Here is a 26,381-nt window from a genome sequence, read left to right on the forward strand (position 1 = left end):
TTTATAACACCACTTCCACTTCCTACTAAAAAGAAAAGAGAATAAATTTTCTAAATTACTTCATACCTCAGGATACTACAACTACAATAACGACAGCTCAACTAACAATATTGTTAACCTTTCCAGATACCAACTCAGCCTAGCAGGGGTCTTTCCTTCTGCCCTACTTCCTCCACTAACTTAATACAATTCTGTGGTGACCTTGTAGCCTTCTTTTGCCGCCTCTGTCTTAAAAGAATTCTTCCAACACACCTACGAACAGTCTGACTCTCTTGACCCCCCCCCGACCAACATCAAAAGAAGAAGAACTCGATGTGGACTGCCCCTGAGAGTCGTAGTGAAAGTCTGGATTTCTACATACAACGCTTTCGCAACCATGCTCAGACTGACATACACAAACAATGCCAAATGAGACACAATCTCAACCATGCTGAACACTATGCTGTTCAGAGTCTCAAAAATGACCCAGACATTATAGTCAAACCAGCTGACAAAGGGGGTGCTGTTGTCATCATGAATAAGTCAGATGATGAACAGGAGAGAGCCAGACAACTCTCCAACACCACATTTTACAGACCTCTCTCCTCTGATCGCACTTTGGAATTCCAAAAAAAATTACAACTACTTAAGGAACTCCCTGCTGCTACTCGGGACCTTATTTACTCAGACACATCATCTGAACCCCAACTTGGATTATTCTATTTACTTCCCAAAATCCACAAACCTGGGAACCCCGGACGCCCTATATTTCGGGTATTGGCACTCTTACCACCGGATTATCCAATTTCGTGGACTCCCTCCTCAAACCCTCTACCACCAACGCTCACAGCTATCTTTTGAGATACCACTGACAACACCATCCTTGCCACCATGGATGTAGAGGCTCTGTACTCTAATATTCCACATGAAGACGGATTACAAGCGATCAGCAATACCATCCCTGATGTCACCACAGCTAATAGGGTGTCTGACCTCTGTAACTTTGCTCTCACACAATTATTTCTGATTTGGGGACAATTTATACGTCCAGATTAGTGGAACTGCTATGGGCACCCGCATGGCCCCACAATAAGCTAATATATTTATGGCTGAACTGGAACAATGATTCCTCAGCTCTCGTCCCCTATTACCCCTCCTCTACTTAACGTACATTGATGACATCTTTAGGATTTGGACCCATGGTACAGAGACTCTAGAAGAATTCCACAGAGACTTTAACAATCTGCACCCCACCATCAACTTATGCCTTGATTACTCCATGCGAGAGATGCATTTCCTGGACACTACACTACAAATCAAGGATGGCCTGATCGGTACTATGCTCTACTGGAAACCCATTGATCACCATACTTACCTACACCGTTCTAGCTTCCATCTTGCACACATAACTAGATCCATTGTTTACAGTCAAGCCCTTAGGTACACTCGCATTTGCTCTGATCCTACTGACAGAGATTGAAAATTACAAGATCTCTACCAAATATTCATAAACCTGAATTGCCCACCAGGAGAAATAAAAAACCAAAATCGACAGGGACAGACGAATACCCAGAGACCAGCTACTCCAAGATAGGCCCAAAAAAGCCAAGAACAGAACACCACTAGTCATTACCTACAGCCTCCAACTCCAACCACTGCAACATATTATTAAAGACCTACAACCTATCCTTAAATTAGGATGCCACACTCTAGAAGGCCCTAGGTGACAGGCCTGTTCTTTCCTACAGACAACCTCCCAACTTTATGAGGATTCTCACCCACAACCACAACCTATACTGCAGGAACACCAGTTCTGGAACTTTTCCTTGCAACAAAGTCTGTCGCCAGCTTTGTCCACGTATCTATGGAGATACCATCACTGGATCTAACCAGGTTATTCACAGAATCACAGGCACACTCTCATGTACCTCAACTAACATTATATATGCCATCATGTGCCAACAATGCCCAGATGCTTTGTATATTGGACAGACTTCAAACTCTCTCAGACAAAGAAATAATGGGTACAAAACAGACATAACACTCCTGATTCACAAACCAGTCAGTAAACATTTTAATGAAGTGGGCCATTCTGTTAATGACTTAAAAAAGTTTGAGTTTTAATGAAGAGGAATTTTCACAACTGTCTGCAAAGAGAGGCTACTGAACTCTCTTTTATATTAAAATTTGACACATTAACATATGGTTTGAACTGAGATGTGAATTTTCTGGGTCATTATAGGGGCTCTTTTACATACTTGGCTTAATCCTTGACTCTCCCTCACCCTGCCTTCTGCCCCTCTACTCTCTGATTTGCTCACCTTGATTATTTTTTCGGTTCTCTGTGCCTTTAGTATTGAGTCTGTTTGGGTATGGCTATGGTCTGAAGAAGTGGGTCTGTCCCACGAAAGCTTACCACCTAATAAATTATTTTGTTAGTCTTTAGGGAATCGTGCTGCCTTTAGAGAAGAAAATCTTTTTGAACATTTTAAAAGGTCCTACCCACAAAGAAGCAGGATCCCTCAATTTACATGGAGCCTGAGTTGTGGGCAACCTTTGCGTAAACTGAATTTCCTGTAAATTGGGGGTGGGAAGATCCCCAGAAATCCCCAGCTGGGGGGATGGGGGGAGGGGTGTGTGTGTGTGCGTGTGTAACAGCTGCTTGTGGCATGGTTTTTCCCACTGGGCTCTCCCATCTGGGGGAGGTGGGAGGCTGGAGGAAGGGCGCTGGTTCCTATTTGCACTTAACTCGTGTTAATGCGAATTAAGCACAAATTGAAATTGTGCTGCTTGAGGGTTTACCATATTCAAACTTGCACCTGATCCAAAGTTCTTTAGACACTTTTTGAAGACAAAAATGTGTTACACATCACAACTTACATAGCAATGTCAAGCAATACTGTACCACTAGTTTATTGTGTATTGGAAATGGACAATGAACTGTCACATTTATAAAGAACCATTGAGACCTGTTACACTGATGCAAAATTAAAAGGAAGGCCCAAAAAAATCATATTCTTTCAAATATGCCCCTTGCTATATTAAAAAAGTTAATTGCTACTTTGGTTTGAAGTATGCTTTTTTAGATTTTACATTGGAGTGCTATCAAAAGTTCTGCAATTAAGATTCCTTACATGAGTGCACACTTCTCATCCAAAGGGACTGACAGTATTACAGTGGCATGTTTGCAGCACTGTAGTTATGGTTGTACAGGCTAAACTGCTCTAATCTGGAACGCTCTCATCGGCATGATGTTAATTAGCTGGAAGACCACCTACCATTGGTGTGGCCAAGTTTCCCATGGTCCCATAAAGTTTGTTTACAGCCACCAGCCCTGGCTCTCAGTGTTCTGTGCTGTAATTCAGCTGTAAGTTACCCCTAAAGCTGTGTCTACATTACCACCTTCCTTTGAAGGAAGGATGGTAATGAGGCTGTTTGGAGTTTACTAATGAAGTGCTGCCGTGCATAGGCAGCACTTCATTAAGCAAATTCCGCCCCCCCCCCCCCCCCCCCCCCGGCAACTCCGAAGTTTTAAACTTTGAAGTACCGGCACGCGTCTAGCCACAGCGCATCCGCCGGTACTTCGAAGTCCCCTTACTCCTCGGGTGAGCCGTGGCTAGACGCGTGCCGGTACTTCGTACTTTAAAACTTCGGAGCTGCCGCGGGGGGGAATTTGCTTAATGAAGTGTGGCCTATGCACGGCAGCACTTCATTAGTAAATTCCAAACAGCCTCATTACCATCCTTCCTTTGAAGGAAGGTGGTAATGTAGACACAGCCTAAATGTCTTCTAAGAGCCCAGTAAGCAGTGGAAGTGTTGGTAATGTGCTAGAAAATGCTGACCATTTGTCATCCAGAAAATTCTCTCGTATGACACTGGTCAGGTCCCGAGAGTGCAGGACAAGATGGGTTCAACATGTATCAAGACTTCTTTTCAAAAGTTGACCCACTCTTTAAAAATGTGCGTGTTTAATTCAGATTTCTTGGTAAATTGCATGAACTCAGGAGGGTGCAAGGCATGGCTAGTGATCCAAATCAGGAGTAGTCTGAAATAGGGATTGCAAAGATATAACCCTCAAAATAGACATTTTTCCAAAGAGTTTCTAGTGGTTGAGTTTTTGCACCACACCAGAAATCAAAATATTGATAAAATGTGCATCAAAATGGTCTCAAATGATTTCTACTAAAGGTGGTGCCCATTTGGTACCGTATGACTGAATCTGACCCATTTATAAAAATCTTGAGGAGGGTGATAAAGCACTGGAATAGCTTGCCCAGGGAGGTGGTGGAATCTTCATCCTTAGACGGTTTTAAGGTCAGGCTTAATAAAGCCCCAGCTGGAATGATTTATTAGGGTTGGTCCTGATTAGAAGATGGGGCTGAACTAAATGACTTTCTGAGGTCTATTCTAACCCTAATCTATGATTCTATGTACTGCAGCTGGACCTACTACTAGACCCTTCGACGGTAAACTTACAAAAGGCAGAAATACACCAGCTAAAAATGGTAGCCATCCTTGCCATCCATTCTTGCTGTTTTCTTCATCCAACATCTTGTATTTCACAAAAAAGAGCAGGTACCAGAGAAAAATGCATTAGAGCTGAGGTTGGGAGCAAAGAGAAGTCTCTCATTTATGTTTTTGATCTAGATAATGTTTACCTAACCTCGATATAGGCTAAGATGATGGGAAGTATCTGGGCCCTTAATTTCACAAGGCTGCTAGGGTCAGCTAGTCTTTGTTAATTAGCCCATCTGATGAGATCCAGCTTTGGGTTTTGGTAAAATGAATTCAACACTTTTGTATATCTCATATAGCAGCAGTGTTCCCTGTAAGATGACTGCTTGGGCAGATGCACAGAAGAGATTCAGGTGCCACCCAGCTGATTAGCAGAGTGTCTACAGCCACCCATAGAAGACAGAATGAGTTTCTATTGCTGGTGCGCATCCACACATACCTTGGTGTATAATAAATTTCATTCCACCCAAGCGTGGAGAAAATATGAGGGAACGCTGTATAGCAATAACAAAGTCATGTAGTGATAGATGACAGGTGAAAATTGAAATGTTAAGAATATATTTGTCTTCACCATTATCTTACGATGAGGCTTACGCGACGCAAGTATTGTAGTTGGATAAAATGTCCCTCGGTAATTTGTTATATCAAAGTCTCTTATATTACAAGTACACCTTGCACCCTCTTGGTCTAGCACGGTTGGGACCAGCTGGAGAATTTGCCCAAATCAGGGAAGGGTTCCCTGCCACTGGCTCCCAAGCTGAAACCCCCTCCACTGGGCTGCTCCTTCACCTGCTGCTGAGCTTCCGCCCATGCTGTCCCCTGTGGGGCTGCCAAGGCAAGCCAGCTCTGGGCCAGTGCTGGGGACACAGCTCCAGCTCTGCACAGCTGCCCTCCCTCAGGGCTGCATGGTTGGTGGGCGTGGGGAAACAGACACTACTGCCTCCCGTCCCATAGGGCTGTTGGGTACACCAGCTGCAGACACCCAGGACTGCCAAAGGATGCAGACTGCAGCTCGCCCTCCTGCCTGGCTCTCTGGTCCACTAACATCCTTGGTCCTGCTGGACAAGGGATGTTGTTGGACCAGAGAGTGCTGGTTTTAGGAGGTGCAATCTGAAAACCCAGTTTTCATCTGCTGGCACTGCAAATAATGAAACCTGAAAAAAAAATCTACCTTTTTTCTAGCTTATGCATCACCACTGACGATGTTGAGATTAGAACCTAATTAAAAGGTGATTTTGTTCAAGACCAAAAATAACCCAATATACTCTCTCCAAGGTTATATTGGCTCTGTGTTGTTGACAAGAAAAGATGTGTCACTTAAGGCACACAGATGCCAAATACTTCAGGAGAGCAGATCTGATTGCGGGGGGGGGGGGGGGGGGCGGGGAAAAGACTGCCAATGTACAATGGCCCCTTTTCCTTGCCATCACACATTGTCTGCAGAACTGGGAAATGGAAGAATGAAGCAGAAGAAAGACGACAGAGGCAGAATTTATGGCCAGTATGCTTACTGGCTGTTAAACTGGCAACGCTTGAGTTGCTTACAACTCTCTTGTGAGCAATAAATTGATGCAATAACTATCAGTAAACAATGATTGCTTTTATTGTGCACATGGACAATCTTGAAGGATTCTGTGGTTGTGGCAAACAATCGAGGAGAGGGAACTCTGCATAGAATCTCATAAAATATAATGCTGGGCATTTAAAGGATATATTTTGCTTCACTCAGCTAAAATACTCCTAAGTGATTTTAGGAGCTAACAAAGATTATTTAGAATAAACCTGATGTAGTAAAACTACAGTCTAGTGAAATCTTTAACATGTTCCTGAAGAGGAAAGACGTAATTTATAAATGTTGCTGCCCAAAAAACCTGATGAAGCCATATGGTAACCCTAGTACTCTAACACTTGTATCCCACACAAAAATCCTACTCACCTGCTACTCGTTCATCTGTCTCCCTGTTTCCATCATCAGAGTATCTTGCAAAGTCTAAGGAATCAAGGGTACTAATGCTTCCAGCTCGATCTACAAGAAGTGAAACAGCATTTTAACCATTTGTAGAAAGTCCTCAAAATTACAACAGTTTAGAGAATGAACAAAAAGCAGATTTGAGATTGTCATTTTGAAGCAGAAGGTTTCTACAGTACTGTGTATGGTTCACTTTTTTAAACCTTTACACTTTCAAAAAAGTAATATAATTGACAAAGATTTTAGGAATTACTGTAATTTTAAGAGCACTGTGGCAAGAGTGCCACAGGGAACAGCCAGGAGCAGCCTAGGGCTGCTGGCTTGCAGGCAGAGAGGCCTGCCTGGAGCGCTGCCAGTGAAGAGCTGCTTAGGTGAGCACCTCTCAGCCAGAGACTGCCTCTGGCACCCAACCCCAGCTCCCTCTCAGACCTTGCACACCCATGCCCAGGGAGGCCAGAACCTTCTCCTGCATCCATACCCCCAGACAGACGATGCACCAGGAGCCCTGTGCACCAAGCCACAATTCCCTCTTAGACCCTGCACCTGTTCCTGCATCCCTTCCCCAGGCCAGAATCCTCTCCTGTACCCACACTCACTCTCAGACTCTGCACCCCAAAACCCTGCCCCAGGTCACAATCCCTTCCTTCACAGACACCCTCTCATACCTCAGGCCCTCTCTTGCACCCCAGTTCTTACCAGGATCTCCCCATAGCACACAACCTCTCGGGCAGCCCTTAACACATACCAATCTTGGCGTGTCCCCACTATCAAAACCTATTCCCCACAGCCCTGTAGTAATGGGTTTCAAGAATACAAGTTGAAATCATGTTAGAAAGTTTAGTTTCTAATGAGGTTCAGTTTTGTGGCTAGCAGAATTCATTCTAATGTTTTAATGGTAGTTCAACAGAGATACTGTAATCAGAAGAAATGCTTCTCTAACAACTCATGCTAGCCATATAACTATTAGAAAACACAACCATAAGCCAGTGTATGTATTCAATGAATGCTTGACAAAATGAAGCAAAAAGTTAGTTTTGTTCAACATTCTAGTCACAAACACAAAATATTTTATAACTGACAAGCTATGTTTATATGATATTTAAATTAAATCTATATGCGGGGAACAATACTATAAAATAAGCCCTGGACTCCTTTTATGCTGTTTTAAGTACAGTATACATACTTCCTTTTTTTTTTAAATATATATATTTGTACAATTGGAAGTGTCTGACTAGATTTAATGCAAAATATAATTTGCAACTTCTGAAAATGAACATGGCAAATATTCCAATTGTACTGGTGACCAAAATATGAGATGCTTTCAAAACACGAAGACAGACACAGCTTAATTTTTTTTTTCTGAATAGCCTAACAGTTTTTTTTATTCTTTGAAATTACGTAAGTTTCCATCTAGTTCTCTGGAAAAGTTTAAGTCATATGAACTAAACTCAGTATTCCCAGAACACAAACAGCAGGTCCCAAATCTCTACGGGTCCGAAGAATTAACATACTGTCATGGAGCAAGTGAACAAAAGCTATCTTGTATCTGTAATTAAAAAGCCTTGGAACTGAGGCCAGGTCCACACAACCAAAGAAAGTTGACCTAAGATAGCTACTCCAGCTACGTGAATAGTGTAAGTGGCATTGAAGTATCTTATGTCATATTTCTGCAGTGTTCCCACTGTGAGACTTCCCTCACTCCTCATAATCAGTGGAGTACTGAGGTTGATGGGAATGTCACCAGGGTGTCCTTACTAGACCCATTAAACCAGAGCACTATCTCCAGGTAAGTGAAGACAAGCCTTGACTACAAGTATGAACTGAAACTCAGGACTTGTCTATACAGAGAAGTAATGTATACTACTACCAGGATGTCATTTCTAAAGTGCACTGTATTGTGCCCTAATTGTTGCGCCTGTGTAGAATACTGTTGGTGTGCTCTAAAAGTCCTCTTGTGCAGTATAATAAATACAACATGAAAATGTACTGGAGAACTTTTAGTGACTATTAGCAGGGTTACACAGACCTTGCAGTGTGCAATACATTACAGTGCTCTAGAACCCACACTCCCATAATATGCATTAACGGTTTGTATGGACAACCCTTAACAGGTTACCCCAAAACTGCCAAAAAAGAATGAGAGCAAAAAGTTAACCAATTTTCTGAAGTAGCAAACTTTCTAAAGATTAAATTGTGCATTTTGCCAAAAAACTTCAAAAGTTTCATTTTCTCTCTAGATGCTTAATATACATTTTCAGCCTGAAGCCACAAATTTATAGTTAGATACCAAAAGAACATTAAGTTGCAAAGTTGACCATTGAAAATTTGGAAATGACAGACTGAAGGTTGCCAATGCATCCTTAATTCAACCCCCTTGGGTATATGCATTATGATTAAGGCTAGAATTTAGTCATGGGTATTTTTAGTAAAAAATCATGGACAGGCCATGGGCAATAAACAAAAAAATTCACACCTATGATCTATCCATGACTTTCCTAAAATACCTGTAATTAAATCTACCTGGCTGGGAGGGGTACCCCTGCCAGGTGCTACTGGAGTAGCAGCTGGTGGCTGTTCTGGATCCACCTGAACAGTTGGCCCTGGTGCTACTTTGGTGTCCCAGGGGGTCAACTGCAGTGGACCCCTGCAGATGGAAAGTCACAGAATTCTGTGACCTCTGTGACAGATATTGATCTCTAATTAAGACAGTGTTTAATTACATTAACACATCCTAATCTTCACCCACTCCCAGACTCAAAGGACCCTATCTTCATTTGTTGCATAAGTTGGAATATGTAGTACAGTAATCCCCCGAGACATGAGCATATCTTGCCTTTATGCGAGAGGTGGTGTGGGGGGAAGTAGTGCAGAGGGAGGGGGGCAGGGAAACCACACAGACTCAAGGCTGGAGCCCAGCACCAAGGGGCAGCCCCAGATAAGACCTGGTTCCTCTCCTCACTCCTTGTGGGACCTGGGAAACTGACCAGCTTATGACTGGTCAGCTTCCTGGGTCCCACAAGCGACGGGGAGATGGGAACTAGGCTGCTGCTTGGCTCCCATCTCACCACCACTCTGGGAGCCAGGAAAATGACCAGCCCTGCAAGCCCAGGGCAGCCTAGTTCCCATCTCCGCATGACTTGCATGAAAACTTGAGTTACGCGGGAATTGGAGGAACTCGAGGGTTTCCTGTAATGAAACAGAGGACTTCAAGAAGAGAAAAGCTTGTAGCATAGTTAAGGCAGCTGAATGATACTCTGGAGAATTATATTCTATCCTTGCCTCTGCCACAGATACAAAATTGAAGAAAGTTTCAATGGGATTTTACGGAAGCCATTTATTGGGAGTCAAAGAGGCACATCTCCCATAACTCACTGAGAGCATGCACATGAGTTTGACAACCACCAGACAATTTACCTGGCTTTGCACAGGTCCTTGTGGGGGCTCAGGGCAGGGGGTGCCAGTCATAGCACAGGGCTGGGAGGTGGAGTGGAGCACTCTGAACAGGGGATGGGGATGCTGCAATCAGGGAAGAGGGTGGGGGGCTCAATGCAGGGAACTGGGAGGTGTGGGGATACAGGAGTCAGGGCAAGGGGCTGGGAGGGGTTCACTATGGCTACCCATGGCCATGTGGGCAGCGTCGGTCTGGCAGTGGTGGGTCTCTAGGGTGTCCAGGGCCACATTGCAGCAACAGCTGGCAGCCTGGAGCCAGCCAATGGGGCAGAGAGCTAGCCCTGACCACCAGCTCCCCGAGGCGCTATGGCTGAGACAGGAGGGGTTTAGTCGGAGGGTTGTGAGGGCACTTACCTATGGATGGTAACATGGAGATCCATCGCCCCAGTTGGCTACTGTCTTCCAGGTGTGTCCGTGACTCTGTGGTTACACTAAAGAATAACTATGCTCCCTATTTGCTGCCCCCGTGTGGTCATTGCAGAGCATAATGGTTCTTGCCCTTAGACCCCCTCTCAGACAGCTTTCAGAGTGCAAACTGAATTCCATTCTGGCACAAACAGATTTGTTATCTGAATTCCAATTAGAGCAAAACTTTCAAAAATCTCAGTGAAACACAGTGCACAATATTTGTAACCACTGATGCCTAATATTCCAGAGAAAGCACAGCTTGATACAGAATGCATTCTGAGTTTGCAGGTCTGGCAGATAGAAAGAACATCCTCTCTTTTGTAAGCATAACAGATTACTGTTTTAGGGCCATTAAACTCAGAATTCTCCTGCACCGAGTTGTTCAGACTCCAACCCAAAACAAAAACATTTTAAAAACATTTTTACTACTTTTAACACACTATCCAAAAAGGTTATTTTAACTCCCCCTTCTCCTGAAACACAAAAATGCACACTAATGATTAACTGAATATTGGAGCAGGAATTTTCCCCAACTTAAGTATTTTGGCCAACTGATTAAAAAGTTCAGCATTTAGAAATATAAAAACTAAGAATGTCTTCTTCCATGGCTACAAAACTCTCATCTGCGGCTTCTATTATACCTAGAAAAACTCCCAAAAGCAGTGCAAGTATAGCATCACTACACACATCTTGGTTTTGAAAGGAGAAAAATAATGACCAAAATAATTCTTCCCATTCGGGAAAATGACTAGGCAGTATGTTAATTTCTAACTTTGACAAAGTTTTACTTCATATTAAACTTCTAAAAGGGAGTGATATTTCTACCTTGAAACTATACTAGTACTTTTATTCCAGTACAGTAGACCCCTGGAGTTGTGGAAGCTGGGAAACTGATCAGTGCACCAGCATCAGTCAGTTTTCCAGCTCCCAGAGTGATGGGGAGAGGGGAACCAGGGAGCAGCTTTGATGTGCTGGTCAGTTCCCTGACTACTGCAAGCCCAGGGTAACCAAGCTTGGCTTCTCCCTGGCTTCCTCCAGCTGGGCTGTCTGTTCCCCAGCTTTCCCCAGCTGGGGGACCTGGGGGAGCAGCTGCGCTCCCCAACCCCCAGCCCTTAGGAACTCCAAGATTCTGGGTTAACCACAAGTCAAAATTGTGCATATTGGGGGTTTACTGTAGTCCTTAAGTTTTTCCTGTAGCAACCCACGTGCATTTGTTTGGTGAGCAGGCAAGCCTCCTCCAAGTCTCTTCAGCCTATGCTCAACACAGTTACCATAGCTCTACTCTTTTCTTTTCTGTTTCTCCCATGCTCCCTATTTCCCCATGACCACCTTTGTTTTCTCCCCTTCATTTTTACAGTTCTTGTATTATGCTCATCTGCCCCAGTTGGTTGTTTTCCCTATATGCCTATCTGAAATAAGGCTACAGTTGCTTGGAGCTGACAGCTTAAGGGGCTGGCTATGGAATTTTATGATAAAGCTGACCACAACAGGCACAAGGTACCAGATTTTGGGCTGCTGATTGCCTGCCTGCTTAAGTTTGTGTATATTTAAAAAAAAATCTTTTACAGAAGGTATACTATAACAGAGATGAGCAATGAACAAAATGTAACTAAGTGTAGTTAATGTAGGGAAAGCTTATGAAACAGCTGTTTCATAATGTAATCTGTATAGTTTTTGTAGGAAAAAAAAAAAGAATCAATATTTCCAGAAGGTGTGGACTAATAATTACTGAGAAGCAATGGAAGCCAAAAGTCCATTCAGATCTCAGCAGAGACTTAACCTCTGATTTCAAGTCAAGCTGCTCGACTTCACGGCTCCATCAATCAATATCTAAAATAATTTCAAGTACAAGGGCAAATACTGGTTTCCTGTGCCAGTTCATGTTATTAGATTTTGGGATCCCACAAGATACTGCTAATGCTTCCTACCTACTCCTCTTCCCTTTCCCATCTGTGGTGTTATGCCAAGTCCTGTAGGTCTTCCAATACGTGACAAACTCATTATCCATTTTGGTGGATTTTTTTTGTTGTTCTGGTTCTGTTGGCAACTGTGAACCCTTTTTGGTGAAGACTGTAGTTATAAAAATTACCTATTTTGTCCCAGAGATGACCAAGGAAAAAATGACACAAACCATCCCTAGCCTTGCAATAATGTACTGACATGGACTGTGCAGAAGCTTCAACTGGATGAGGAAATGCAGTTTTCGGAACCCAGCGGCAACAAGTACCATCAAATAGAGTGAGCATTTCTCCAACAAATGAGCATTCTGGTGAACATAGAGCAACAGTAAAAAAAAAAAAAAAAAAAAAGTTACAATTGCTCCCAAGAGTGAAAAGGAGGAAGAGAGGCACATCCAACAGTATGCTGAAAAACCTGAAGTCTGTAGGTTGCTTTTAGTGGTTATTTGTCAAATCTCTCTTCAAATTTTATTAAACCAACTGATTTGTAAATAAAATATGCCTAGCTGTGACTTCACACACTGCCAAAACCAACATATGTAGTCGCTACCTATGACTCATTCCACCGCGACAGAGTGTATTTTGAAGCTGCTATGTTTCAGGATTCCTTCCATCTAATTGCTGTTTGAGATTTCATTTTTCATAGCATTACAATCAGTAGTTGGAGTGCAGTGAGGTTTTTTCAAGCTGTCAATAAGTTTCTTGTTATGAGTGTGGAGTTCCCAACTTAGGGAAAATAACTGAGCTTGCTACCAGCATCTGCAGTGGTTCTCCAACTGTGGGTCAGGACCCCAAAGTGGGTTGCAACCCCTTTTTAATAGGATTGCCAGGGCTCGATTAGTTTCTGTGGCCCCTGACTAAAGTGAGAGGGCTTCTGTTGTGGACCGTGTAACTAAAGTTATACATCACCTTCCTGGTACTGAAGTACTGGGGCTTCAGTTTTGGTCCCCCTGTCAAGTATGGTGGGTAGAGCTCAGCAAATACAGATATTTGCTTTGCATCCACGGGTACACATATACACTGCTCATTTTTACAGAGACTGATGTAGATATGATTTTTTTTTTTTTTTTTTTTTTATCTGCAGAGGGCTTTAGCAGTTAGGCTTGGGCTTTGACACCTCCCCCCCCATACACCTGGGGCAAAAGATCTTGGGCAGGCTCAGGCTTTGGTTCACTCTCCTGGACTTACGTATTAATTTTTGTTGTCAGAAGGTGGTTGCAGTAAAATGAAGTTTGAGAGCCACTTGTATTTGGATATTCTGAGGCTTTTTATTTGTGTTGCAAAAGAACAGCCAGCGGCCAACCATTCTTTCCTCTTTTACTATACCCAGCTCATGATGAACTATTCTATACATTCTTTAAAGTTAAAAATCAACATTTAGTCTAAGTAGGATAACTTTATTAGCAGTAATTCCATTATGTCTTCTATTAATTCCAAAATCTTTAGCTTTCGAGCATTTGCAATTTCCCACTTCTTTGTTATAACAAGTTCAAATACTGCAAAAGAAACCTTTTTGGTATTAAAATCTTTCACTTAATATTAGTATTAGCTATTCACAGATTCTCCAGAACCTTTGTGGCTTGTTTACTACCACATGGATAGCATCCACTGTAAGCTTGGTAGAAATTAAGGAGAGGATACCCTCCTGGTCAAGCAGCACCGTTCCTCCGAGTTTGCTGACTCCTGTCCAATTTGAGCTGCCAATTTGACATGCCCTAACAATCTAGCAACCACCATTAAGCTGGACACTTTATGACCTGGACACTTCTTGCACTTTTCTCATCCTGTAGCCCTTCCCAGTACACCCAATAGTTCCACTGGTTGACTTCTTTTGATCTTTCCTTCAATTTTTTTCTTTAAAATTCCCCGAAGTACCTTTGCCTCTAAATATAATTATGCTGACATCAACATGTTATAGAAAGCCATCCTTGATCCCATCTGCCCCTTATGCTACTTTCTCCTTTCATCTCTAGACACAATAAATTTGCCTTATTTCTATTGTTGCCTCAAATTCCTTTCCTCCAACTAGGGTGGCCAACTGTCTGGGATTATTGAGAGTCACTGAGATTCATAACTTCACTTTGATTTCTGTTTTTGCCTTTTTAGGAATGTCTATGCTGCAATGTAAGCCCAGAATTAGCTCAACTCAAGTTAACACACCCTGGCCGTGTCTACACTAGCCAAAAACTTTGAAATGGCCATGCAAATGGCCATTTTGAAGTTTACTAATGAAGCACTGAAATACATATTCAGTGTCTTATTAGCATGTGGGCGGCCGCAGCACTTCGAAATTGACGCGGCTCGCCGCTGCGCAGTTCATCCAGACAGGGCTCCTTTTTGAAAGGAACCCGGCAACTTTCAAGTCCCCTTATTCCTATGAGCAGATGGGAATAAGGGGACTTCAAAGTAGCCGGGGTCCTTTCGAAAAGGAGCCCTGTCTGAACAAGCCGTGCGACCGTGAGTCACAACAATTTCGAAGTGCCGCGGCTGCCCGCATGCTAATAAGGCACTGAATATGTATTTCAGCGCTTCATTAGTAAACTTCAAAATGGCCATTTGCATGGCCATTTCGAAGTTTTGGTCTAGTGTACACATAGCCCCTAAGTTTGTTAAATTAGAGCTTGAGCATCTATACCTTTTTGTAACCTCAGTATGCAAGTCCAAATGCAACCAAACACACCCCCAGGATTCCTAGTGCTGTCCTAAAATGCGGCCTTTTGTTTATAATGCAGCGGGGGAAACTGTACCGCTGTTTACCAAACTTTGACAGTTCGGAGGACAAAAAGTTTTCTCCTGGACTTCCTGCAGACTCCCAGAACAAGAGTCCAGTGGGTAGCACTTACACTGCAAAACAATAGGGGTTGAACCCTTGTCTGCATCTTGATTCAGACTCAGACATGTGATTTGTGTATAGACAGAAGGGAGGTCTAGGCTTTAACCTCAGTTTGAACTCTGCGCACACACTTCCGTGCATGCATATCCTTAAATCTCACCCACTTCCAGGTCCCTCAATCCTCAAACCATCTACAGGTATGTTCAAAAATGCTGCTGAGACTGTATCCTGAAATGCCTCCCTTTCTTTCACCACAATAACAAACTCAGGACTTTTATCCTCACTTTTTGCACTCTACTCTTTTCAACACTGGGCATTAATTATTTTATTAGACTGTCTGCAACCTCCCTGGCTCTGCCAATAATGCCTACCTCAATTCCCCATTTCCACTTTTTTCTTCCCTTTATGAATGGGCAGCCCTTGCCAGATCAGTCAATAAACACACCTCATTCTCAAGTCTCATTGCTGTCACAATTTCAATAGGAAATCACAGATTAGATCCAGAGGCTTTAAGGCCAGAGGGGACCATCATTATCTAGTCTGAACTTTAGCATGTTGCAGGCCACAGAATTAAATGCATCCGCTTCTATAATAGACTCAGTCTCTGGCTGAGTTACTGAAGTTTTCAAATTGTGATTTAATGACTTCAAAGTGAGAGAAAAATCCATAGTTTACATTAGTTTAAACCTGCCACTGATCCATTCTCCATGCCGCAGAAGACAGCAACCCCTCCTCTCCCAGTGTCTCTGCTATTCTGACCCAGGAAAATTTCTTTTCAACTCCCACCTCCAGTCAGACAACCCCTGTGCTGTTGAGAAGGATGAAAGGCTTGGGAGAAAGGGGTTAACTGTGAGGTGGCAAAGTTTGCAGAGGATACTAAACTACTCAAGATAGTTAAGATCAAAGCAGACCCTTAAGAAGTTCAAAAGGGTCTCACAAAACAGAGCGACTGGGCAACAAAAACAGCAAATGAAATTTAATGTGGGTAAATGTAAAGTAATGCACACTGGGAAAAATAACTTCAATTATACATCAGGTATGATGGGGGCTAATTTAGCTACAACTCATCAGGTAAGAGACCTTGGAGACATTGTAGAACGTTCTGCAGTGGGGCGCAACAGTCAACAACACAAACAGGATGTTACAAATCATTAAAAAAGGGATAGAGAATAAGACGGAGGATATCTTACTGCCCTTGTATAAAACCATGGTACTCTCACATCTTGAAAACTGCGTAGTTGTGGTCACCTCATCTCAAAAAAGATATATTAGTATTAGAAAAGGTTCAAAAAAAGAACATTTTAGTTTAGGAAAGAGGAGACTAACAGGGGGAACACGTTAGAGGTATATAAAATTACGAATGGTGAAGAGAAAGTGAACAAGGAAAAATTATTTGCTTGTTCCCATAATATCAGAACTAGAGGACACCAAATGAAATTAATGGGCAGCAGATTTAAAATAAATAAAAGGAAGCTCTTCTTCACACAGTATAGAGTTAACCTGTGGAACTCCTTGCCAGAGGAGGTTGTGAAGAATAGGACTATAACAGGGTTTTAAAAAAAGCTAGATAAATTCATGGAGGTTAGGTCCATTAATAGCTATTAGCCAGGATAGGCAAGGAAGGGTGTCCCTAGCCTCTGTTTGTCAGAAGCTGGAGATGGATGACAGGAGAGAGATGGCTTGATCGCTACCTGTTCGGTCCACTCCCTCTGGGGTACCTGGTATTGGCCACTGTCTGGATGGACCTTTGGGTCTGATCCAGTATGGCTGTTATGTTGGTTAGAAAAATTTGCCTAATTTCAAACCTAAACTTGTTGATGGCTAGTCTACATCCATTTGTTCTTGGGTCCACACTAATGGTTAACTTAAATAACTCCTCTCCCACCCAGGTTTTTCCCTCTTCCTCTGTCACTTTCATCTGATATATCCTCTGCTTATGGCAAAAATTATCTTTGTTAGTCCCTAATTGTACAATCTTGCACTTTATACTATTACAGTAAACTGTCTGAACCAGCATTCTATCATCTGGAACTCTCAAATAACCAGCATTTTAACCATCAGTAAATATTAGTTATGTTTTCCATAAGTGTAATACAGTGAAAGTAAATACAAATAAATACAGCAAATACTGTACAAGTTTACTATGTACAATGCTGCTGTTGGTAAATAAAGTAGTCTGCATAAAATTTTATTTACTTCTAATATCTAAATTTGTTTTCTTTAGTGCTATGCCTTGCTAGGTATACCTCTCTATTATCCAGAATATTTGACTATGCAGCAACATCCTGGTTCCGGGATGCCAGATATGAAACAGTTTCCTGAAATTCCATCCCACTTTTATTAGTCCTGTTTACAAGGCTGTCCAGATCTTCTTTTAGGGATATGTTAATCCTCATCCATATTTGCAATACTCTCAACTTTCACCCACACATTTTATTGGCACATTCCCACATTTCGTTCCATTTTTATAAAAAAACTGACAAAAACTGCATATAGGTAGCTGATGCAATGACAAGTATCCATCACTGTTACTTCACCTTCTTACTGCTTCTTTTAATTGTTACATCCATTTTATACAGATTAACTTCAATTACACTGGTAACTCTTTACAGAAGAAACTTTTTACAATGTATTTGTACAATGTGTGGCACAACAGAGCAATGATCATGATCGTGTTCTTGCCTCACTCTACCTATGATTTAGGCCCCAGAATGGTTACTAGTAAGGGCGCAGAAAACTATTCTTTTCTTCTTTCAGCTTTTTCAGTACTACACATCTGGAGTTCGGAAGGTAAATCTGATAGAAACATAACATTTAACTGGACACAGCTATATTGATCAGTGATGTTGCAGGGTAATTATAAAATTAAAGAAGTTAGCTTAATGATTATGGAAATACATGTATGTTGGAAAGAAAGGCCCTGACTATCAAGCAGAAGGAAGGCCTTACAAAGAATGAATTACAAGGTCAAAAATAATCAAGTAGGAAGGAGTCCTGCGGCACCTTATAGACTAACATTCATTTTGGAGCATAAGCTTTCGTGGGCAAAGACTCATTTCATCAGATGATTTTTGCTTTTAGAACTTCACTGTTTATCGAACACAATCGGGAAGGTGGGTGTTTTTGTTTAAGATGATGAAGCGGGTCTCTGCCCACAAAAGCTTATGCTCCAAAATATCCATTAGTCTATAAGGTGCCACAGGACATCTTGTTGTTCTCGAAGATACAGACTAACATGGCTACCTCTCTGATACAAGTAGGAAGGATACCTGGTTCAAAAAAATAACTAATAAAATTGGGAAAGTTTTGTAAAAATCCTCTGAGAGGAATGACTGCAGATGGTTTTCCATTAAATCAAAGAGCATCTGTGTTAAAATGAGTTAACAAAGCCCTTCCACAAAACACAACAGAATTAAAGCCTCAGGGTCTGCAACTTGAGGCTCTGAAGTCATATGCAGCTCTTTAAGGACTTTGTGGCCCCCCAGTGCTATAACTGCAAGTTAAAAAAGCCCAAGCAAAACAAAAACAAACAAAAAAAAACAAAAACAAAAACAAAAACAAAAACACCCACCTTCCTGATTATTTTGGATAAATGGTGAAGATCTAAAAGCCCAAAAATGAAAAACTTGTATCTCAAGAGCAAACGGTATGCGATCTTGAAACATTGGCTAACTCCCCCAGTATCACACCAAAAAAGAGAGAGAGAAGGTTCTAAGTGAAAGTCAGAAGACAGTGACACAAACACACATGAAGTGTGAAAAAACAGACTATGTAAGAAGTTTGTGAACCTTTTAGAGTAAACATACATCACACTACAAATCACTGTGCGCACTATTCTTATAATGGGGGTCACCGAAAGTATGGTTTGATGTTGTTTATTAAGGACCATCTTGTAGTCACATGCATTGTGGCTCTTCAATTTTTTTTTTTTTACTGAATTTGAAAAAAATGGCTCTTCTTGCTATTTTGTTTGCTGTCCCCCACCTATGTGAACCCCAATGCAACAAAAAAACACCCTGTTGGTGCATTAAAAGGAGACCAGAGAGGAAGGAAGAGCCTTGGGAAGAAAGATGGTACAAAATTTATCTGGAACTAGACGGACAAAAAGGGTGTGAACTGTCTCAGACTGTTTTTAACTGAAGAGAAACTAATTGCCAAATTCTTAAAGGTTTCATTGTTAGCACCTGCCTGACCATATTAGAACCAACCAATATTGATCTAAAGCACCCACAGGTCTAGCCTATCTTGTTCATATGCTTAGAAATGTTTTGTTACTGTTTGCATATAGCTAACTGCTTAGTTAATTAGACTCTGGGCAGGTTTAGAGCAATTGTATAAATAGCATTTATAATTAACCTTTGCAATTAATAAATGATGGTTAAAGTAGTGTCTGGTGGTTTCAAATATCAGTATTAATCTCAAGTGTCAATTCCCACAGATCTGAAAATTCCATGATATGCTGATCAAACCACTAATGTAGGTTCAGGTAGGTCAAGAGCAGCATGATTCTGTCAGTCTAGCTACAGATGCTTGGAGAGCTGGTGATCCTGCAGGAATGGGAAAAAACCCTTCCATCAGCATATCTTGCATCTACACTACAGGGTTCAGAATCATGGAACACTAGAACTGGAAGGGACTTTGAGAGATCATTGAGTCTAGTCCCCTGTCTTCTTGACAGGACCAAGGACCATCTGCATAGCCAACAGCAAAGAGAAAGGAGAACCTAGGGCTCAAGGGCCACATCCCCATCCATGGCTTCCCTGGATCTAGCCTCCGAGGCTTGGGCTCACCCCTCTTCCCTCCTGCATCTTCCGTCCACCCCTCCCACCCAGACCCCAAATACTCCCATACCTCCCTGCACCCTCCTCCTCACCCCAATCCCATTCTTCTTCCCCTTCCTGCACTCTCCCTTCCACATCTTCCGTTCCTCCCACCCAGATGCTGCACCCCCACCTCCATAAAACAGCCATGAAAACACACGCTAATTTCACTGCAGACGAGGAGGAGCAGAAAAAAGTTACCTTTTGTTAAAAACCTGCTAAATTATTTAATCTATTAAGTCTGACCTCCCTTTTTAAAATAGGTTTAACTGACAAAGATTTGGTGCTTTGGCCTAGTCACAACCATAACAAGTGTACTAGTAGGTCTTTTTTTGGGATTCCAACTGGTTCAAACATCACAGGCTGAATAGTCTGGATTCTTTGTTGAAAGGACGTATCAAACATCACTGAACAGCACTGTTTTTCCATACCGTCTATATTATTTCTTGACCTTGCTAATTTCAGCGTTAAGACAGTCAGCTCATGGCACATCTCCTCAAAGGAGACAACAAAAGTTTGTGGGGGTGGGGAGGGGGAAGGAGGAACACTATTCATGAATCAAAAAATGGAATTTTAAGTAAACTTAGTATGCCTCAAATGGTAGTGCAGTGCTTCTGCACAATGGATGCAAAATTATTTTAAGTTTGCTTGGGTGTGAGCTCTATAACACTGACTGAAAACCAAAGGACTGAAAAGGGCAATGAAACTCTTAAAATTTCAGGAAAACATTTAATGGTCTCATTCAGATAATTATCATTAACATGGAAAGGAAAGGGTTGTTGCAAAGAATGCCAACTTTCTCATTTCTAACAATACCGTTGTTTCTCTGTTTACAGCTGAAGTCTAACATTATTGTTACCTCAAAATGGAGAGGACACTTGCAGAAATAAAAAACCCAACACCCATGTGAATATGAATGGTCTTTGGGAGTCCTATTTTACCAATGTCGGAGATGCCAGAGAAAGTTTCTGAAAACTCAAAAGTTACTATCTTTCATATCGTCATTAATAAAAAAACAATTCCACTGAATTAATATCCCAAACTTTGGTCCAAGGGCTACCAGTGGTTTGCAAAGTACTTGCTAGTGAACCATGTACAGGTCACTGGCCAACGGCTAGTAGCTGTCTTTTGTAGCTGCTATTTTGCATTAAAAAGTTAAAATTATCATCCCAACTGCAGTTTCTGAGGTTAACCAGACAATTCTCAACTGAAGAATTTCTTAATTTTGAAAAGAAATATGAAAAAATGTAATTGCATACTTAATTTTTGGCTCATTAAATAGATACTGTTTACTCACTGAGCCAACGTAACTGAGGCTCCTTAATCTTGTTCTCTACCAGGGGTCAGCAGCCTTTCTGAGGTGGGAGTGCCAAAATTAAGACTTTTTGACCTCTGTGTATGGTCTGAGTGCTGGTGACACTTTTTAAAGTCACTAATATTTCTACTTATAACAGCTCCAATAATAAATTAAGATGCAGAGCTGTACTATTAGTGCATGAAAATCAGCTCATGTGCCATGGGTTGCTGACCCTTGTACTAGAGGATGACATGGTTTCACACACTAAGCACATTATATACACCAGGGGGCCAGTCAGCTGCAGTGTTCCCTGTAAGCTGAGCACTTTGGCAGCTGCCCAGCAGACATTCAAGTTTCATCCAGCAGATTGGCAGAGCGCCCACAGCTGGCAGCATGCGTTTCTACCGGTGGTACACATCCCCACATGCCTTGGCACACATAAAATTTATTCTGGCCCTGGATGTAAAAAATTAGAGGGAACACTGGTCAGCACACTGAAGCCTGACACCTGTGATGCACCAGGATGGTGCAAGGTCTGTTTTCAGATGCTCATGGCCAGACCTGGTTCTATCAGCACGCACGCACGCACGCACGCACCCCCACTATCAATGTACTCCACAGCAGCTGGTTCAATACACAATACTACCTCCAGTACATGATATTACCTCTGAAAGGGCCCTCCCAAGAGTAGCCCCAGCTGCTGGAAACAAACTGCCTTGGCTGCTGCTAACACACTCTTCCATCTTGGGGAGGAGGTGGACCACAGCTGAGCAGGGAACCCCTATACCCAGCTGGATAAGGGAAACCTGAGCGAAACCCACTGAGGAGTGACAGGAATTCAGCAGCCCACTTGCTGGCTGCTAGGACCTTCTGTTCCAGCAAGGGCAGGTCCGAGTTATCTAACTTTTGGCAAAAGAGGAAACAACACTTTCAAAGTCACAGTGGTCAGATCAAAAGCCACACAGCTGGACGTCCAGTGAGACCCTGATACAAGGCAGCAGGGGAAATGCCCTCTCCCCACCTCTGTGGATGGCTTCAGGGGGCATTCCCGTACCGGTCCCCACCTCTCAGCCCTTCATGCAAGCTCCTAAACGAGTTGAGTCCTTTCCCCCAACTGCTTAGTTCCCCCCCACGCCCCGTGCATGGGCTGGTGTGGGACCCTTAGCCCTGCATACATGCTCCAGATGAAGCCTTTCCCCCATAGTGCAGCCCCATACCCTCTGTCCATAGCCTTGCTGGGGGGAACTCCCCCAGTAAAAAAAACCCTCCTCCCCCCAGCCCTCCATGCAAATCCCTGATTGAGCCCCTTACCCAATCACCTAGCCCCCTACCCTCTGTGCACAGCCCCTTTTTTCATGCCAACCCCACACCACCACCCACCCCAGAGCAGTGCTCCCAAGCCTCTGCACTGTCCAGGGCTGTGCATAGTGCCATGGGGCTTTAGGGGCCTCCCCTACTCCCTCATTGCACTCCCTTGCCATGTGTCAAACCATCTCTGCAGCAAACAGGCCCACCCCACCCCTTTAGGGAACAGGGAAGCCAGGAATGGGCACAGCAGCTCAGCATCTGGGAACAGGCCAGGTAGGGGGTCTCACAGGATGAGGTTTAGAGGTGACCCTGTAATGGGGGGGTGCTGCAGTTTGCAGGTGTCATGAATGAGTGCAGGGAAGGGGTTAATCTTCCTGAGGTAACCTGAATCCCAGTTGAGCAAATGGGAGTGAAGTAATTGTGTTTAAACTGATGAAGTGAGTCTGTGCTCACAAAAGCTCATGCTCAAAACTTTTCTGTTAGTCTATAAGGTGCCACAGGACCCTTCGTTGCTGTTACAGATCCAGACTAACACGGCTACCCCTCTGATACTTGTGTTTAAACTGACAACAATTACAGTTCCTGGGCTTTTGTTTCTGCGACAGCGAGAAAGACCCAGAAGGGAAATGGCTCCCAGGCAACTGAAATAAAACAAAAAAATACCCCCACCAACACAAAAATCAACCATAGAGATATAAGAAGAAGGGAAATGAATAGTTAGAGGCATTCAGACTTCTGGTTATTTTGAATTTGAATGGACTGTTGGCTTGTTACCTTGTTTTGTTGTTGGCTGCTCTGTTTTTCTCTTTTGTGTTGTTGTTTGACCTGAGATTTTCCCCCTCTAACTTTTTAAGCCGAATCTCAGGGAAGTATTTTTCTCTGCATGCAACCCATGATTTACTTTTCTCTTGTTTTGTGAATGAATCACTGTTGTAAGCACCTGATCTGATTTGTGTGTCCTACAAAGAGTCTGTACCTCAGACCAAATGGTTAGCTACTGAATTACAGGTTTGTGTGTCCAAGCTCTTTCCTGAAGGGGGATTAACATCTTGGGGTACCCCCACAGGAGGATGTCCGAGTATGTCTTCTTGAGATAGGGGATCTTTTCTCACTTGGTACTGGCAGTGAACTACCCCCAGGGCCAGGGAATCTGTGACCCTGGGAAGTTTTAAGATAAAGCCTATTTACAGGCAACGTGTTTAAGACTCCATGGGGCCCCACTTTGTGCACTTAGAGTGTGGAGTCGGGAGGAGCCCCTGACAGCAGGTCAGGGGGCTGGGTAGGGGCAAGAGAAGGGGCTGTGTGTGGGCTTGGCACTGTGGCACTGCAAACAATCCCTCTGATCCCATCGCTGCCCCAAGAAGATACAGAAGTAGCGGGACACATGACAAACTTTAGTGCATAGAGTGCCCTGTTCCTCCTTTCCTTTTATTTCCCCAGGTAATTTGAGCATCTCAGTAGCTGTCAGCTTCAACTGTCCTCTTTAAATGACAGCACGCAGAGATCCTTATTCTTCTTCCCACAGAAACAAATCAGTGGCCTCTCAAAGGCATCAAAGGCCTCAATTAGGTAGGTTTCTTCAAAGGGAGTGAAGTGCCAGCTCCTCTCCTGCGGCTCCATATTGAGTCCAGAGGAGAAGCATGGTCTTGCTGATGTCCAGTCCCTGGAACACCGTCCCTGCCCACTACCCTCAGTGCATCAGCAACCTGAGGGTCTTGCCTGTGACTCTCCTCCAACAAAGGTACAAAATGTGATTAAAACAGGTGAGTAAATTCAGCTGCTCCAGCAACAGAGGCACCAGTCTCTAGAGAGCTGTTTTAGTGGTGCAAGCTCCTGGATATGTGAGGGCAGAGGGGATGGGGCTGAGCTCCCAGCTGGTGTGCCAATGAAATGTAGCAGGCGTGTTGCTCTTGGCATGCATGGCGGGGGTTTCCAACTATTGTTCTATACACGATTATAAAACCTAACCTCATACAAAGACTCGAACTGTGGAAGAGCTACACCTGCACATTAAGTTGCGAAATGTTTCGCTTGATATACTCAGTCACTTCCCCAAATGTGGAGGTTTTAACAGCATGAGAAATTCATTTCAGCTTGTGTGACATTAGTTGAACACGTGACAGTGAAATTCATCCAGTTGTGATTAAAAAAATTTAAAAAATGTGAATAAGAAAAGTACCTTTTTAGCCTTAGTTGAAAAGGATTTTTCAATGACTCACCAAACACAATTGATTTAGACCGATCTAGCAGCAATGTCACTTGGGTGAGAAATACTTCAACCAAACTGTTGTAATGCCCAGGATCAAGACGTCTAGGTCAATAGAAGAATTCTCCCAACCTAGCTTCTGCCTCTGAGACTGGCAGATTAGCTACTACAGTAAATTCTGTCACATATGGCAGTCCCAGGCCTGGGAGGTTGCTGGATAGTCAAATATTCTGGATAATAGAGCGGTATAGCTAGTAATGTGTAACACTAAAGACAAATAAGGTTAGATACCAACAAACAAACAAAAATGTATGCAGCGTACTTTATTTACCAACAGTAGTATTGTACACTGTAAACTTATACTGTATTTGCTGTATTTATTGGCATTTGTTTTCATTATACTGTACTCATGGAAAACATAACTAAAATTTACTTATGGTTAAAATGCCAGTTTTTAAGAATTCCAGATGGTAGAATGCTGGATGTGAAAGTTTATTGTAAATGGAAATCCCCTTCCCTTCCTCTAGCGAGTGTCCTCATTATGGCACTACAGCAGAACACCTGCAGCATCAGACATGTGGCTTTACCACACACTTAGCTTTAGAGAGTCAGGTCTAACCTACACTACTGTTCCATAGCCGTATACACAGGTTGCTCAGGTGTATGCAAAGCTCACATCTCGAGAGACACTGTTAAACCAATCTGACCTGTTGTGTACAATGGTCTCTTGGCAGCAGAGCTTCTCCCAAGGAAACAGATATTGCTTCTTAAGTAGCAGGATCGACAATTTCAACAGTAGAGTGCTCTCCTGAAGTCTTGGGGAAGTGGCTTTCAACCTAATTACCATTATGAGCAGCATAAACAGCTCTCTGCATATCATGTATTCACATGCACATAATACATGTATATCTGTATGGCCCTGAAGATGACACACGGCTGCATCTGTGTGCTTAGTGGGCCAACAGTAGTCTAAGGGCTGAGACCCAGGGGCTTATAGTGACTTCATTAAAGTGCTACAGGGTGCAGCTGTCCTGACAGCATAGTAAATACACACTTGTCCCCAATTTCTACATCAGCACTAAGACTATATATGACACACACAGATTAGGAAGCACTTGAGGATTCTCTCATAGTTGTAGTTAATCCACCTCATTAAGAGGTGGTAGCTAGGTCAACAAGACTTCTTCCACTGACCTAGCCGTGTCTACTGCAGAGTTTACTTCAGTTGAGCAACGTACAGTATCAAGCTAATTTATCAGTGCAGGCCACGCCTGGCCTGGAGCTTGGGATCATTTTGCCTGGCACTCTGCTGGCAACTCTAAAGGGTCCTGGGGGTTGGGTGGACCCCCTTCCCCAGCTCCAACTTGGCCATACTCAGATCTTCTGCAAGGGAAGCCACCCGGTTTACGCTCAGAAATTATCTAATTACATTGTTCAGGGCTACGAAAAATTGTGCACCCCAAGTAGTGTTTAACTTAATCTAACCCCCAGTGTGGACGCAGGTACATCAATAGAACAATTCTTCCAGCAGCCTCACTACTGCATCTTGGAGAGGTGAAAAAATGATGATCTATATGGAAAAGTTACAACCAAAGTAGTTATGTGTCTCAGGGATGAGAAAAATCCACATACTGAGAG

General features: G+C 42.9%; 1 protein-coding gene across 4 annotated transcripts in view; it reads right to left on the reverse strand.

The window, feature by feature from the left end:
* Positions 1-26,381, reverse strand: part of RELCH (RAB11 binding and LisH domain, coiled-coil and HEAT repeat containing) — a 125,072-nt gene that overhangs the window by 96,246 nt on the left and 2,445 nt on the right. For all 4 annotated transcript variants that reach the window (XM_074987790.1, XM_074987793.1, XM_074987788.1 and 1 more), the window contains exon 2: positions 6,431-6,520. In XM_074987790.1, coding sequence (XP_074843891.1) covers positions 6,431-6,520 — 90 coding nt within the window. The remainder of the gene's footprint in view (positions 1-6,430; positions 6,521-26,381) is intronic.

The sequence above is a fragment of the Carettochelys insculpta genome, chromosome 2 (genome assembly GCF_033958435.1).
Source record: "Carettochelys insculpta isolate YL-2023 chromosome 2, ASM3395843v1, whole genome shotgun sequence".
Classification (NCBI taxonomy): Eukaryota; Metazoa; Chordata; order Testudines; family Carettochelyidae; genus Carettochelys; species Carettochelys insculpta.